We start from the raw sequence: 16492 nt of genomic DNA on the forward strand, positions 1-16492 counted from the left end.
TTTTCTAGATATTAACTGCAAAGAAAAACACCTGCCTGTGACGTACCTTCAGACCCATTTCTTCGTTTCGGTACTTCCTGAAATAGTCTGTTCAGGTTCTGGCCTGGATTCTCTGTTGAAAAACAAGTTTGGTAAGAATAAAACAATCAGGGGATGATTGTGCTGACATCATGGGCTGTGTGACATGAAAAGATAGCTGCCTGTCACTAAATACAAGAGTTCAAGCTTCTCTTAAACCCTTTGAGTCTTTGTCTGAGCATTAGAGGAGCAGGCTACTTTGGAAGAAGTGAGGCTGACTGATTTGTTAATAAAAATTACATCTATATACAGAAAAGAGGTTAGATTGATATAAATAAATGTCTAAAGATGGGTAGATAAACCACCCAAGTATAATCATCAAAAGGAAGAACAAATTATAAATGTAATGACATTCATTTTCATTTAATGAACATTTATGGAAATGCTGCCTGTTCTTTCAACTATGTCTAGGTTTTTAACAGCTTTCTTTTCATTTTCTTAAATGCAAGCTTCAGTATTTATTTAAAATTAATCACACGGAAGTGAAAGTGAATGTTACTTCTTAAGATTTTCTATATAAATAAGCAAAGCTGCTTTAAAAATGTGGGTTAATAATTTTTTTTGTTAAACTAATGATCTTACGCATCACTCATATAATTTTTTCAAGACACACAGGAAAAATTGCCACCAGAGTTATTAGGGGCACAATAAACACCCGTTCTCTGCAAACAATCCCTACTATAATTTTGGAAGTACATGTGGTGGCTGACATTCTTGAGAGCTACTTTTCACTCAATGTTTCATTCCGATATAGGGCTATTCTCAATTAAGACAGGCTTTAATATACCAATATTCACTCTTTCCAACAAAAAATCAATCCAGTCCAGAGTATAAGGAAAATCTCGGCTTCTCAATGTCAAACATACTATACTATATAACTGCTGGAAAACAACATAGTCAGAAAATTAGATTTAGTAAAGTCATGTTTTGTAGAGCATACGTTCCTGCATCGTAGCTCTGTAAAAGAGTAAGGTGAAAAACAATTCTGTTGCATAAATAGCCTAGCAGGAGAAAAATTTTCACGGGTTTGCATATTCATAGCCCACGAGACCAAAGTTTAAATCAGTTAGTAAACAGAACTTACCTCTTTGTCTACCCTGGATGCTGCGTAGGGCCAGGATGTTCTGCTCATCTGAGAGGAACTGCTTCATCTTATGAAATGGCTCCTTGCCTCTCACAGTCAATTTATTCCATGGCTTTGGCCGGGCTAGTATCTCGCTCACAGACCCTTGTGACAGTCCCAAGACATAATGTCCAAATATCCGCTGTCCAATATTGTGCTTGATCAATTGCTCTTTCACCTGACGTGCAATTTCTGCTGTGTCTATCTCCTCGCCTTCAGAGATGCTCCCAGCACTTTCTGACTGGCTGGGAGATGGGGCCATACCATTAACATCCGGACTTTGTTGTAATGGACTTTGGGAAGATATGGAGTTTGTGCTGTAAGGACCTGTTGAAAAAATCATGCTTGTGCTTCCTGCTTCCTGCATTGCCTTGGAGTAGAAGGACTGCATTAGCTGTCGCTGGAGGAGAGAGTTTAGTGCAAATTTTCCTGTGGAGGCCAGGGGTAAGCTGGGGCTTGCCAAGGATGAGCTGAAAAAGTCTTGACTTAAACCCGTTGGTGAGAACTGGTGTGTACCATTAGTATTGGAAGCCTGCTCCCCTGTGTTGCGGAGCAACTGAGAAGAAGGGGAGGCCGGCAAGGTTGCAGGACGCTGACTCTCAGGCTGGTCTTTCCCTTTTCTCCTGGCTGACCCTACAAGGAAGGTCAAACATAATGCATTATGGGGGATTAAAAAGGGAAAAACCAAGATAAAATGCAAAGTTTGCCCCACAAAAGGGAAAAAGTGCAGTTTTTACAAGGGCCAATGAGGTGGTGGTTTTTTTTTTTATTAATTTAAATTTTAATATGCCAAACAAGGCCCCCAAAACAAACAACATGCATTTCATGTTTGCACCTTTCTTGTATGTTGCAGCCTGGAGAATCCCCCTTACAAACTCTAAAACTAAAACAATTACATGAAGTGCAGTTATACAATTAAAATAAAGTCAGTTACAAACAGCAAAGTTTCTTTAATGTCTCTTATTCGAGACATTACTCAATGGATTTGGCTGAACCTAATGCAGCAAACATTTACATTTTGGAACAAATCAATTTAATTAAAGAAATCATGTTTAAGTGGATGCAATAAGATTGCTCAGTTAAAGTCATATACATTTCAGAACATAGGAAACCCCAGTGCCAATGACAAATTTTAACTCTTTACCAGCAGCAAAAACCATAAGCATTAAAGTATCTGGAAATTCCATGATGCCATCATTTAAAAAATGTGCACAGAAAATGTAAAATACCCACATCAGGAAAGCTAATAAAGACACAGCTATTTCAGTATTTGTTTTTTAAACTGATCTGCTCATGAAAATATCTAAGTATATTAGATAGAAAGATAATTGTATTCTACATGCAAACACTTGGCTTCACATTTGTGTGTGTGTTGTGGGGGAGGGGACAGAGCTTTTTGCGCCACTGCTGAATTTGTTACCGAAACTGAAACCAGCCTTGAATGCTACCATTTGGTACATCCTGCAATGCCTCCCTTTTCTAACCTTCAGAGCAGCTCTCAGGTCTCCAAGTCTTATTCTATTAGCCAGCCTATACAATAGCAAAATCAAACATTATTCAAGGTCCTTGTTGTCCATTAATCTTTCTGTCACGCACTAGGCTGGGCTCTCATGTCACATTCACTCTCCTTTCCCCCCCCCCCCCAGATAGTAAACAAAGTATCGCAGCAGAAAATCACATCAACCTACCGCTCAGGTCACTATTAGTGATACGCAGTGTGGCATTCTCAGACTGCAACGAGCGATTTTTCTCCAGCAGCAACACCTCCAGTGGTTTGGATGCATCCTAAAGACAGTCAAAACATGAGGTTTGCTTCCAGGTTAGCCATGAAGGTATTAAACAATTTAAGGAGGTCATTCAGCTATTGTGAAAGAATTCAGAAGAAGGAAGAAAGCACTTGCCTTTGTGATGACTGAGGCAGTAGAATTCATCATGCATATATTATGTGAATGTTCAGATTCCTAAACACGCTACTCAACAGCTATGCTGCTTAATTTTCAATGTAAATAACTCATCAACTCGGTGTTACTTTTTTTTTTTTTTTTTAAGTGTCCTGTTAATCATTTTATTAATCCTACCTACTTTTTTATTTGTTTTTAAATTGTGCTGGTATAGTTTCCAATGAACAACTAAAATGCTGTTTTAATTTGACTGAAGTATTAGTTAAGATTATATTTCTTCTTCCTGGACCACTCCACTACTTTGGCATTATAGACTTCCTGGAAATGCTGTGTGTTTCAGTGCAAACAGACCATATAATCATAAATTAAATCAGTCACAGAAATTGGCCATTTACCTTCCACTAAATATCTAACCCTTGATCATGAAAAAGCACATTAAAAAGTAATCCTTTTTACGCCTGGTATATTGATATTCAGTTTGGATTTCAGAAGCAGGAATCCAATTCATAACCTTTGATCTTAAGGGAGATTAATGTACTAGATATTAGAAGTTTCTACTCCTTTCTTGGTGTTCAAAGGGTTGCTTGTTTTCTTTTGTGAATGGTATATTCAAGGCTTTTCAATATTTAAAAATTGCTGAACAAGGTTTTCAGCCTATTATTAGTTTAATAAATATCCAAGTTTCAGTTTAATTGTGTGTCAATGCAGCATCTTAAAAAGACTTGGTTTTATAATATTCAAGTTATTCACTCAAACACCATCTGTAATGTCATTCTTTGTCCTTGACCACTTGAAGGAAATGTAATTAACAGGCAAAAAATGTTCAGTTCAGCTTTTATAGTAGAGGCTTGAGAAGCCAATGATCAACTTGTGTACCACAATATTTTATGGACACTTAAGAGCCTGTAGCTTACAGATCAACAGGAAATTGTTCGTGCTTGCCCTAGATAACATAAAAATAATATCCACTAACTGAACTGAAGGATTAAGAAAACAAAAGTAGATTCAGTACCTGTGCACCAGAGCCCTCAGAGGGTGCAAATTCCATGGACTTCAGTATACTGTAAAGGGTGAAAAATGAGTTATTTTCTATTTCTTCCTTTCATAACAGTTCCACTAATGAGCATTAACATTATAATTTCCTACTCTCCAGGAACACCGTAAGTGATAACTTTAACAACTTTCCTTGCAGTAATATAATCTGATAATGAATACAGAAAAATTATTCCAACTAGTTACTGGATAAGAAAATTTTCTCAAGCGTCATCTAATTCATTCTATATACAATCCCACCAGGCCAGTTTAGAGCATAAATTTAAAGGTTAATAAGGATATAACATTTTAAGCTGTCAGAAACAATATAAATTTATCTGTGAAGCTTGAAGGGAATGAGAAAGTTATAACAAAGCTACAAAACAGGGGATATCACCATAACAGTTATAATACTGTATATAAAATACACCAGCTTGCATATAAAAAAATATGCACAAATTATTTTTCTGACCAATGCACTACAGCCTAAAAGGCAGTTCTTCATTTTAATAGCCTTCCGTTCTACAGCATGGGGAAGACATACTGTTCAATATTTCTTAAGCTGCATGAAAGAGCCATACATAACTTATAGAGCACTTTTTATGTATAAAGCATATTAGAAATATTTAATGTTCACAAGAGCTGTGTGAGGTAGTTCAGAATAAGCACTATCATTTTATAGAAGGGGACTCCAAGTCACAGAAAGGTTAAGGCCAATATTTTAAGATGTGTACACTGATTCTGGGTGCCACATTAACAGAACCAGAGTCTGGAAATAAAAAATCAGGCTATAGGTGTCTAAAGTTGGGGACCCAGAGTCGGAGGCGCCCAGAATTAGTGGTCACTTTTGAAAATGACTTTTAGTTTAGTTTTAGTGACTTATGCAACTCCAGAGGGTCCTCCTCTACCACCTCGAGTTATAGGAGTGTTTGCACCTCCTGCATTAGAAACTGCTCATGAGAAGGGTCCCAGAAGAGGGATGGGAAAGGTGAGTGGGAAGGCGGGAGGGAACAGAATTGGAGAGAATATCCCAATTCTACCGTGCTCCAGACCCATTGGTCTGAGGTGATATGTTTCCAGGCATGGTAGAAATGGGATAGACGATTCACAAAGGGAGGGGAAGGATCTGGGATCTGAACTGGTGTGTCGCCCCCAGGCGCACCTTCAAAAGTTTGGCTTGGAGGTTGAGGGCTGCTTCGCTGAGCCTCGGCCCTGGTTAGAGGAGGACTGAGAGGACCTCCGTCTATTACTCTTGCCCCACTTCCTGCTATAGTCCGGCCTAGGAGGAGCTGAGTAGAAGGTTACAGCTTGAATTGCTTCCTCTGGGGGGCTGGCATTCAGAGTTGCCCGCGAGTCTTTCAGGCTGTGGAGCCTAGTGTCTGTTTGCTCCGAGAAGAGCCCTAAACAGTCAAAAGGCAAGTCCTGAATACTCTGTTAGACTTAATGTGAGAGTCCTGACACTTGAAGCCATGAGCTCCTTCTCATGGCTACCGCAGTTGTCACAGTATGGGTTGCTCAGTCTGGCGAAGCTAGGGAGGCCTGTAAGGAGGTCCTCGTGATGACCTTGCCTTCCTCCAGGAGAGCAGCAAACTCCAAACAAACTGCCGGCAGCAGTTCCTGAAACTTGGACAGTATGTTCCAGGAATTAAAGCTATAGCGGCTAAGGACTGCCTGCTGGTTGGCAAAGCAAAGCTAGAGCCCGCCGGTAGAATACACCTTCCTACCGAAGAGATCCAGCTTCTTCGCCTCCTTTGACTTAGGAGTTGTCCCCAGTTGTCCCTGCCTTTTCTTTTGGTTGGCAGCCTCCAGCACCAGAGTACCCGACTGAGGATGAGTAAACAGGTACTCATACCCTTTGGAGGGCTCAAATTTTGAGCCACTCTCCTGAGCAACTCTTGGTGTGCACTGTTGTCCATGACAGGCAGTGGTGGAAGTACCCACCACCGTTTCATCCCAGGAGGATGAGGAAGATGCACCGGGTCTTCCTGGCCCTCTTGTTCACAGATCCTCTTGCACCAAAATGCCCTGTGTGGTGCCGGTTTCCAGGCCTGCGTCCATCTCGGTACCGGCTCTGGTCACACAGCAAACTCCGTGCCCATCTGCTGCCCTCACGCAGGTTTCCAGGCTACAGATGTTGATGATGATGGGACCCATGCCTCCGAAGCCACTGACAAGGATCCAGACCCAGGCCCTTCGGGGGGGGGGGGGTGTTGGTGGTAGGCCCATGGGGCTCAGAAGGGCCATTGAGCCGGCACCTGCCATTGCAGAGGCCAGGACATCATGGGTAGTGGCTGCCCTTCCTCTTACCTAGAGTGGTGCCGGCTTCGCCTAGAGGCGTACGACTCTGCCTCTAATCCAACAAGGACTCCGACCTTGATGATCAAGGCGTTGCAGAGCGAGATGTTGCCAGGGAGCAGTGCTGTGGTGAGGGCGAGCAGTGCTTCTTCATTTTTGGCTTGCCCCTAGACGGCATGGTGCCTCTTTGTGGCACCGATGCTGGTGACTGCGCTGTCATAGCTATGAAGTCCCTAGCCGCCTCAAATATGTCCGGTGTAGAGGGAAGGTCTAAGTCCTTCTCCTGACACTCCCATGGACTTGACGGACCTCCCTGTGAGGCTAGAGTCAACGGTGCCGGAGGAGTTGGAGCAAGAGCAGGGTGTCCTGGCACAAGATGCATCCCGCTGGTGCCTCCTTGCTCCACCGCCTTAGTGGGAGAGCAACCTCTGTCTTTCTTCTTTCTCTAGTGCGGCACCAGTGAATGGGAGCAGTGCCGGGCACTCGCATCAGAGGAGATCTTCGGCGCTGGGGAATAGCGGTGCCGAGGGTCCCTGCAGCCTGAGTCCTTTCTTGGCGCTGCGGCCTCTCTTACAGAGGCCAGTGAGCTCTGCACCAAAGTGCTGGGCCTGGAGTCAGATGCCGCCCATGCTGGCTTTGGACAAAGGGCCGACTCCATGACGAACAGTTTCAGCCTAAAGTCCCTCTCTTTTTTGGTCCTTGGCCAAAAGCCTCTGCAGATCTTACACTTTTCCGTTTGATGGGCTTCCCCCAAGCATTCAGACAGGAGTCATGTGGATCTCCCTTTAGCATAGGCTTCAGACAGGACCTGCATGGTTTGAAACCTTGAGACCGAGGTATGCCGCAGTCCCTGGGATGGGAAACGTGGTTGGGAGGGGGAACCCTCAACTGAAACTTATCTAAATCTAACTAAACTACTTTAAAAAAAAAAAAAGAGTGTTAGTTCAACTATTTACAAGTAACAATGAGAAAACAGTCCACTAGGGGATCGCTTGCTGTTAGCAAGAGAGGAGCTGCTCCAATGACTATCACTGGCGGCAAGAAGGAACTGAAGAGGAAGCACAATGAATTCGCAACTCCAGGGGGCTCCACAGGCTGACTCGATGGTACTGCTAGGGGGAAAACCTTCCAGCGATTGTGCACGTGGCACGCACACACCTACCTGGAATCGACATGAGCAATCTTTTGAAGATGAACAATTGTACTGGGCTCTGGACGCAATTTGAGCCAAAACACTACTTCTGTGCTTTTTGTGGTTTTGAGTTATTCTTTATTGTTCCAAGAACACAGATTTGTGGCTTTATGTAACAAGCATTTTTAATCTACGGTTTGTGAAGAAATTATGTAAGCATTTAACACTTACTTTAATTCTTTCTTAACCTCTTCATAGTCAGCCTGTGTTTTCAGTTTTTCTTCCAGTTGCTTTAAAAAAGAAAAAAAATTATTTGGATGGGGGAGAGGGGGAACTTTCCAAATAGTCTTTAAATTATTTCTTTGATACAGCAAAGACTGCATGAGTCAGGAGTTACTACTGATACCTAATTTACATACAATAGAAAACAAACAATAAATAATTAAATTAAACCAAATTATTGTTGATGCTCTTTTCCTTGTTTACAGAACACTAAGCATTGTACAATTGACAAAGTGACAATTTGTTTGTAACAGTATTGCATTACACAAACGTTAACATTTTCACAAAGCTATTAAAGTAAAAAACAAGAGTAGTATTTTGGAATATGCTGTACTGCTATTGTATAGTCTTGTCTACAATAAGAAAAGAGTTCAAGAAGCTATTGACCAGAATGCTTTAGGCTTGCAACACTTGTTCAATGCCTTGTGTCCAAACAAAACAGCTTGTAGCAAGTGGTTTTACAAGCATTACTTATTGCAATAACTAATATGATTATACACTGAAGAGGAACCAATAAGACTGCACCACTGAGACTTGCTGAGCAGATCTTTTGCTTGGGTCTGGCTAATCTGCTGCAATCTTAATGGTTTGTCTTCAGTGCGGAGAAGAGGCCACAAGCACTGACCCTCCTTACACAACCCATAATGCAATGTCACAATGCCTATGCTCAACATCAGTGCTCAGCACTGTAGGATAAATGCTCCAGGAATCCTAAACTGTAGTGTTATGATTGTTGCCAACTATGATGTTTGCAGATGCCACATTACTGGCAGACACTGTACAAATAAAGAACTAAAAAGACAGTCCCTGCCCCCAAAAGAGTTTACAATCTAAATCGTTTCCTTGCTTAGTACAGACACAGCCTAGCTACGTGAGAGAATTTCTTGGGCTTACAACTTCCACAGACAAGTTGGGGTTGGTTCTGCTGAATTTGACTGGCTTAATTTTTGTTCAGCTAACTGATCCAAAATGATAATCAGTATCTGAAGTAAAAATAAATACACTCCTCCCCTTGCAACGTTGACAGCAGCAGTGCATTTTTGAAGCATGACACAAGCAAAGCCAATATATTTACAGCAATAAAGTATAAGGTGGAATGAAATAACCATGTGCCAACTTTTTATTCACTGAAAATTTGTGATGGTAACATCTGCACAGAATCCAAAATCTCACTAAGGGTATGTCTACACTACGAAATTAGGTCGATTTTATAGAAGTTGATTTTTTAGAATTCAATTTTATACAGTCTATTGCATACGTCCACACTAAGCGCATTAAGTCGGCGGAGTGCGTCCTCACTACTTGGCTAGCATCGACTTACAGAGCGGTGCACTGTGGGTAGCTATCCCACAGTTCCCGCAGTCTCCGCTGCCCATTGGAATTCTGGGTTAAGCTCCCAATGCCTGATGGGGCAAAAACTTTGTCGCGAGTGGTTTTGGGTACATGTTGTCAGGCCCCCCCACCTCCTTCCGTGAAAGCAACAGCAGACAATCATTTCATGCCTTTTTTCCGGGGTTCTGTCCGCCGGACCTGCTCAGCCCGCCGCCTGCCTGGATGATCGGCACCCCCAGGCAGGCAGTGGGCTGAGCGGGGCCAGCGGATGGAGCCCCAGACCGGCAGCAGGCTGAGTGGCTCAACCCGCTGTAGGTCTGGGGCTCCGTCCACCAGCTCCTGCCAGCCGGGGTCCCGCTCAGCTGGCAGATCTTGGTGAGATCGATCAGGGGTGCCTGGACAGACACGGCTATCCTTCTCTTAGAGCACCGAATGGGAGCGACTCCAGGTCATTCTCTTCTTTAAGTTTTGTCTCATAGAGATTCAGTCCTGCCTGGAACATCATGCGAGCTGGAGGCTTCTACCTCAGGCTGCTCACCCAGCCGGCAGCACCGCATGGTTGCACCTACCCCAGCCTGCTCCTTGCTCCCATGGCTCATGAAGCCTGGATAGTAGTTTAACTTGTGGAATGACAAATCCAGAGCGAAGGATTGCACTCTGTGGGCCACGTTAAGATTCTTTCAGAGTCCTAGATAGCATTTAGTCCCTATAAAAGGCTTCATGAAAATTTCCCCTCGCCCCTAACAGAAATGTTAATTTATCAGAGCAGCTGAAAGGGTAAGGAACTCGGGACTATCACTTACAGAGAGCTTCCATATTATTTAACTCATAATTGATATAATTCAAAGTAAAATTTCACAGCACGGTCTGTTCTAAGACTAAAAATGCAGGAGAGGAGTCAGAAAAAGGAACAATGACCTGTTTCCACCCGGTTTTGAACTGGGGATGTTTCATGTGTTAGGTGAACATGATAACCACTACATTACAGGGCTATATCTATGGCTTTCCTGCTCACAAAGTGGTCATGCCCCCGCCCAAGGCTGACACAGTGCAGAGTGCATGTGACACAGTGACCTGGCTCGAGCAGGATCGATAGCGCCTCATGATATTTTTGCCGTTAAGCAAACACAGCAATTCTTTCCTGGCCTCTGCCACTGAATGCCTCCCTGCATTACACTGTGCCCTATCAGTGCGGGAGGACTGCATGAGCTCGGAAAACATGTCATCACGAGTGCATTTTTTTCACCTTCTAATCTGCGATAACCTCAGAGACAAAGATGATGGGGGAGCGTAGAAACATTCTGGGGGGACTGCATGGTCAACTGTGTTGCTGAGTTCGCCACATTGGCCAAACAGGAAATGAAATTCAAAAGCTCACGGGGCTTTTCCTGTGTACCTGGCTAGAGCATCTGAATTCAAAGTGCTGTCCAGAGCGGTCACAATGGAGCATTCTGGGATAGCTCCTGGAGGCCAATACCATTGAATTGCATCCACGCTACCCCAAATTCGACCCAGAGATGTCAATTTCAGCGTTAATCCCCTCGTCGGGGAGGAGTACAGAAATCAATTTTAAGAGCCCTTTAAGTCAACAAAAATGGCTTTGTTGTGTGGATGGGTGCAAGGTTAAATCGCTCTAATGCTGCTAAATTCGACCTAAACTTGTAGTGTAGACCAGGGCTAAATGTCAAACTACTTTCACTGAAGAAAAGAAAAAAAGGTGCCACAAGTACTCCTGTTCTTTCATCGGATTAGACAGCTAATCACCTGAGTACCTGGATAGCCCGGCTGACTTCAATAAAACTTCTTCAGAGGGTAAAGATAGCAGAGCTGGGTCTTATTAAACAAAAATCTATCTGGTCACTTTTTAGAATATGGCAAACACATCAGGTAGAAAAGCTGACTAAAGGAAAGAACTGCCAACCCAGTAATGAACTCATCATCATCGCTGGTTCTCATGCCTACTATCAAAGAAACTAAACAAAAGTCTCCAGGACCTGAAAGAATACAAGGATAATTCAGACAATCTAGTAAAATATTTGCATTTGCGTCCAGTTGCAGAACTTCTTTCTTCTGAAACTGCAACATGGCTGGAATTTACCCCTTTTTTCTTTTAATCCACAATTTTCCCATAGCTCCTACCAGGCATTTCTGGTGGTCATTTCAGCCCTTCCTGGCATGTCAATTACTGTAATCTCTGTTTGTGAGATTTGGAAATTCTCTGAAAAACATAAAAATGTAGGAACAGGAAATGGCCATCTGGTTCACCATGCTGCCCCTTTTTAAACCTATCTTCCTGCTTTTTGATATCAGACTCTTCAATCCTCACTTGTATTTCTTAGACTATTTGCTTCAAATGTTCTCCTATAATGTATTACATACCTATTTCTGTGTACCTGAAATAATTCTGCCCATTTCCTCTTCTTACTTCTAGTTTCCACATTGTAAAATTAGGACAGTTTGATCAACTTTGCTACAACGGATTCAACGGACGTGTTAGTGAAAAAGAAATTATCCCATCCAATTAAAAACACCCAGAGCCAAGTAGCAGGAGATGCTATTATGCCAGCTACTCATCAAGCAACATGTTCTAACAAATCATCATCACAGTGAATTCCAGGAAAGCAGAGCGAATTTTTAACTTGTGGAACTCACAGCTCTCAGGATATTTATGAAGTGAGTACCTTTTTACGAAGTTAGACAGGAAAATGAATAACCTCTATAGTTATTCTAGTTATGTAAAAAATAATAAGGGCTATTGGGATTAACACAAAACTTCTATATGTGGCATAGTATGGCACATTTTGGAGCTTTCCTCTGAAGCAGCCAACAATAGCCATTAATCAAAGGAAGGATACTCGAACTAATAGGACTAGAAGGATACTGGATTTTGTTCTTGTATAGCAATAACTATGGGTGAGTTTTTAACCCCTCTAACATACCTCATGCTGCTCTCAGGAAAACCTTGAAGGATATCCTGCACATTTTAAACAAGCTCTGTATAGAATGCCATCTCTTTACAAAAGTGTTGCACATTTGTGTAATCCTGATGTTCAAGATCATGCCAGTGACACTTCAGTTCCTTGAGCTTTCTGTAAAGCCAGATACAGCAACTCATAGGGGTAACCAACTGTTCAAGTTATAGCTTGACACTGTGGAAAGTGGCCTCAGTGCACCAGTGAATCTGGCTCAACATTTACAAACCAGACCTGGTCACTAGCACTGAAGCAGGGAGATGTAAAGGAGCCAGCCAGCCCCTGAGGCTGGAGAAGGGATTCGGCTTTCAACCTTTCTAGGTGTTCTAAAAGAGCCCTGCCAGTGTGTCTACTGAGAGGGCTGCTGAATCAGAACAGCCCACTTTGGCCATGTCTCTGCCAGCCATTTCTAACAACTTTGTTGATCCTTCTACAGCCAACATCCACTGATACTTTCATGTGATTTAAAACCTGGGGTGCATTACAATCCATCTTTCTTTTGATACTAGCTCTCAGATCCACAAACTTTGTGTTATTATGTGACATACAGTGACAATCGAAATGTAAACAACTTCCAAGTTACTCTGGCTTTAAGTGTTGCAACAGAAAGCGATGTGATGGAGTGAATTAAAAATAGTAACACTAATACTAATCTGGTTATTGCATTAGTTACTACTGCAGGGATATGCTAAGTAGAAAGGCCTTTTATAGGGATACTTATCAAATACAGGATAACTAACATGACTTCCACTTGTAGGCCAGCCTTAATGTTATGTGCAGTTTCATACAGCTGTATTTCAGGAAGTTTTAAGATTAGATATGTGATTGTTATCACTGCCCAAAGCAACAAAACATTATCTACAGCTTTTGTTTTCGATGTGAAGATGTCTCCCTTGGAGCCTCAAACATACAGATCAATCTTATAACAGGATGGCAACACAGGAAGATAGTAACATTAAAACAACTAAAATACTTTGAACACTACAATCAAGTAAATACCACGAGCGGCCAAACTTACTGGCCCTCTGAGCCGCATATGACAATCTTCAGAAGTTTGAGAGCCGGAGCACACCTGCCAGGAACCGGGGATCGAGGTTTCAGCCCCACTCCTGCTGAAGCCCCAAGCCCTGGCATGTGCGCCTTGCAGGGCTGAAGCCCTGAGACCCTCCTTCCTGCTGGACAGAAGTTCCTACCCCACCACCCCACTGCAAGGCAGAGGTCCCAAGCTCCCCCCACCCAGTCTGGTAGGTGGAGAGTGTGGGCGGGGGGCAGAGGGAGGCCACCACTGGCATATACCCATTGTTCCCAAGGGGAAACCCCATAATTAATATAGAGATTGCTGCCAAGGAAATTTTGCACTTTGTACTGTTAGTAACCAATACAAATAAACACATCTGACAATACAATCTGTATGTAATCAGACCATTTAGGTATTTGGCATCTCCCCAGCCAATCATTATTGTAAAACGTATTACTGTGGTAATTGTCTCTAACAACCTTGTAAAATGCACAGAGCAAAGAATAATAAAAGGTTCAAACTGTGAAACAATCTGAAGGAACTAATCTCTTGCTCTAAATATCAACCTGGTTAATTCAGGCAAAATAAAGTGTGTTCTGACATCCCCCAAAGTCTAAAAATACTCCAATCAGAAGGTGGGTGTGAAAAATATTTCTACAAAGTAGCTTAGGAAGTGTCATCTGATCAAGAAATCAACTTGCATTTATTATACAAAAGAACATACAAATGCCAAGTCTCAGAGTGCCCACTAGACTGTATCTTTTCCAAAAATATTTTTAAAATAATTAAATTATTATTAGAGGGGTAGCCGTGTTAGTCTGGTTCTGTAGAAGCAGCAAAGAATCCTGTGGCATCTGTTAGTCTATAAGGTGCCACAGGATTCTTTGCTGCTTCTAAATTATTATTAAATAACTAATTAAAACAGCTCTCTTTTGTTAGACTTGCATGGAGTATGATAGAGGGGTTAATAGTTAAATAATAACTAACAATCTTTTAGCTTGAATTATCACTTAAAATCAAAGAGCACACACACAAATAGTTAATTAACGTAGGTCATTTGGTGCCAGGGAGACAGGATCTCTTGGCTAACTAGGGCTACTACATTTTTGCTGGATAGTGGGGAAGTTCTGACTCCAACTGACAAGGAGTTCATAGAATATCAGGGTTGGAAGGGACCTCAGGAGGTATCTAGTCCTGACCCCTGCTCAAAGCAGGACCAATCCCCAACTAAATCATCCCAGCCAGGGCTTTATTGAGCCTGACCTTAAAAACATCTAAGGAAGGAGATTCCACCACCTCCCTAGATAACCCATTTCAGTGCTTCACCAGCCTCCTAGTGAAAAAGTTTTTCCTAATATCCAACCTAAACCTCCTCCACTGCAACTTGAGATCATTGCTCTTTGTTCTGTCATCTGGTATACCACTGAGAACAATCTAGATCCATCCTTTTTGGAACCACCTTTCAGGTAGTTGAATGTAGCTATCAAATCCCCCCTCGTTCTTCTCTTCTGCAGACTAAATAATCCCAGTTCTCTCAGCCTCTCCTCATAAATCATATGTTCCAGCCCCTTAATCATTTGTGTTGCCCTCTGCTGGACTCTCTCCAATTTTTCCACATCCTCCTTGTAGTGTTGGGCCCAAAACAATACTCCAGATGAGGCCTCACCAATGTTGAATAGAGGGGAATGATCACAGCCCTCGACCTGCTGGCAATGCTCTTACTTATACAGCCCAAAATGCCGTTAGCCTTCTTGGCAATAAGGGCACATTGTTTACTCGTATCCAGCTTCTCGTCCACTGTAACCCCTAGGTCCTTTTCTGCAGAACTGCTGCCTACCCACTTGGTCCTTAGTCTGTAGCAGAGCACGGGATTCTTCCGACCTAAGTACAGGACTCTAGACTTGTCCTTGTTGAACCTCATCAGATTTCTTTTGGCCCAATCCTCTAATTTGTCTAGGTCCCTCTGTATCCTATCCCTACCCTCCAGCATATCCACCACTCCTCCCAGTTTAGTGTCATCTGCAAACTTGCTGAGGGTGCAATCCACGCCATCCTCCAGATCATTAATGAAGATATTGAACAAAACTGGCCCCAGAACCAGGACAGGGTTAAGATAGTTACAGTTAGAAAAGTCTTGATGCTAGTGGATAGATTCTAATGATTACATCAGATGAAGATAAGGAAGCAATAATTTTGAAAGACATTAAAAGTACTGCTGAATTGTTTCATTAAACCACACAGTATTAAAGAATTCCCCCAAGATATGGATAAAGAACATTGCTTTCATCTGTAAAACTGATTCATTTTTTGTGAAGGCAACCATTAAAATCTTAGCTATTTTAGAAGCAATTGCTTTATAATCAAAATTTAAGGTCTATAAAACACTATTTTGACACAGTTCTGTGTGGAACAGAGTTCAGAGCTCAGCTTTACCAGCACCAAAGAAAAGACAGGTATATTACAGAATAATAATGTCACAAATAGGGACAAAATGGCACACATGATAAATTAGATAGAACCAAGGTATCAAAAATCATCACTGAAAACCAAAATATTAGCTTTAGCTGGACAAACCTATGAGAATATATATGAAGATTTCTGAAATGAAAGTCAGAGTTGCTCTGTCACCAGCTCAGATAAAGGGCCAATCTTGGTCCCATTAAAGTTAATGGCAAAACTCTTATTGACCTTGATAGGAACATGATCCAGTTCTAAGGATGTAAGTTGAACACAGGGGTTCAAGCTATTTTGTCTAAAAAGCTTTATAAAAAAAAATTCACAATAGTGGTATAGCCAGAGAAATCGTATTCCTCAAAAACAGCCCAGTTCCTTCATCTCTCCACAGAAGTGATGCAAAAACAATGACTGATTGGCAGAGACCGATACCATCATTACTGCTACCAACAACAAGGGAGACCTAGCAGATTTTTATTTCCTCTACTGAATTTTCATGACAATTTTGCAAGTATGTCTTAGAACATACAGAAAGTGGATTGGAGTTGAAGAATTTCAATTCCATCTCTAAAATACATTTTTCCACATAAACTAAACTACAACACAATAGAGCCTGTACCCTCTAAAGAAAGTCAGATTTAGAACAGTGTGTCAAGGTTTGCAACTGAGAGCGGAGGCACTTTGATATAGCACAGGGGTGGGCAAACTTTTTGGCCCAAGGGCCACATCTGGGTGGGGAAATTGTATGCAGGGCCATGAATGTAGGGCTGGAGCAGGGGGTTGGGGTGTGGAAGGGGTGCAGCAGGGGGCTCAGAGCAGGAGGTTGGGGTGCAGGAGGGAGTGCAGGAGGGGTTTGGGCTCTGGCCTGGTTCC

The 16492-nt window shown here is 42.3% G+C and overlaps 1 protein-coding gene across 36 annotated transcripts in view; it reads right to left on the minus strand.

The window, feature by feature from the left end:
• CUX1 (cut like homeobox 1) overlaps nucleotides 1–16492 on the minus strand; it is a 399391-nt gene that overhangs the window by 109710 nt on the left and 273189 nt on the right. For 26 of the 36 annotated variants that reach the window (XM_039508398.1, XM_039508397.1, XM_039508408.1 and 23 more), the window contains 5 exons: nucleotides 7793–7851; nucleotides 4115–4163; nucleotides 2890–2986; nucleotides 1163–1834; nucleotides 47–112 (listed from right to left, as the gene is read on the minus strand). In XM_039508398.1, the coding sequence (XP_039364332.1) occupies nucleotides 47–112; nucleotides 1163–1834; nucleotides 2890–2986; nucleotides 4115–4163; nucleotides 7793–7851 (943 nt within the window). The remainder of the gene's footprint in view (nucleotides 1–46; nucleotides 113–1162; nucleotides 1835–2889; nucleotides 2987–4114; nucleotides 4164–7792; nucleotides 7852–16492) is intronic. The other 10 variants (XM_039508421.1, XM_039508418.1, XM_039508417.1 and 7 more) reach the window with 4 other exon arrangements.

The sequence above is a fragment of the Mauremys reevesii genome, linkage group 20 (assembly GCF_016161935.1).
Source record: "Mauremys reevesii isolate NIE-2019 linkage group 20, ASM1616193v1, whole genome shotgun sequence".
Taxonomy (NCBI): domain Eukaryota; kingdom Metazoa; phylum Chordata; order Testudines; family Geoemydidae; genus Mauremys; species Mauremys reevesii.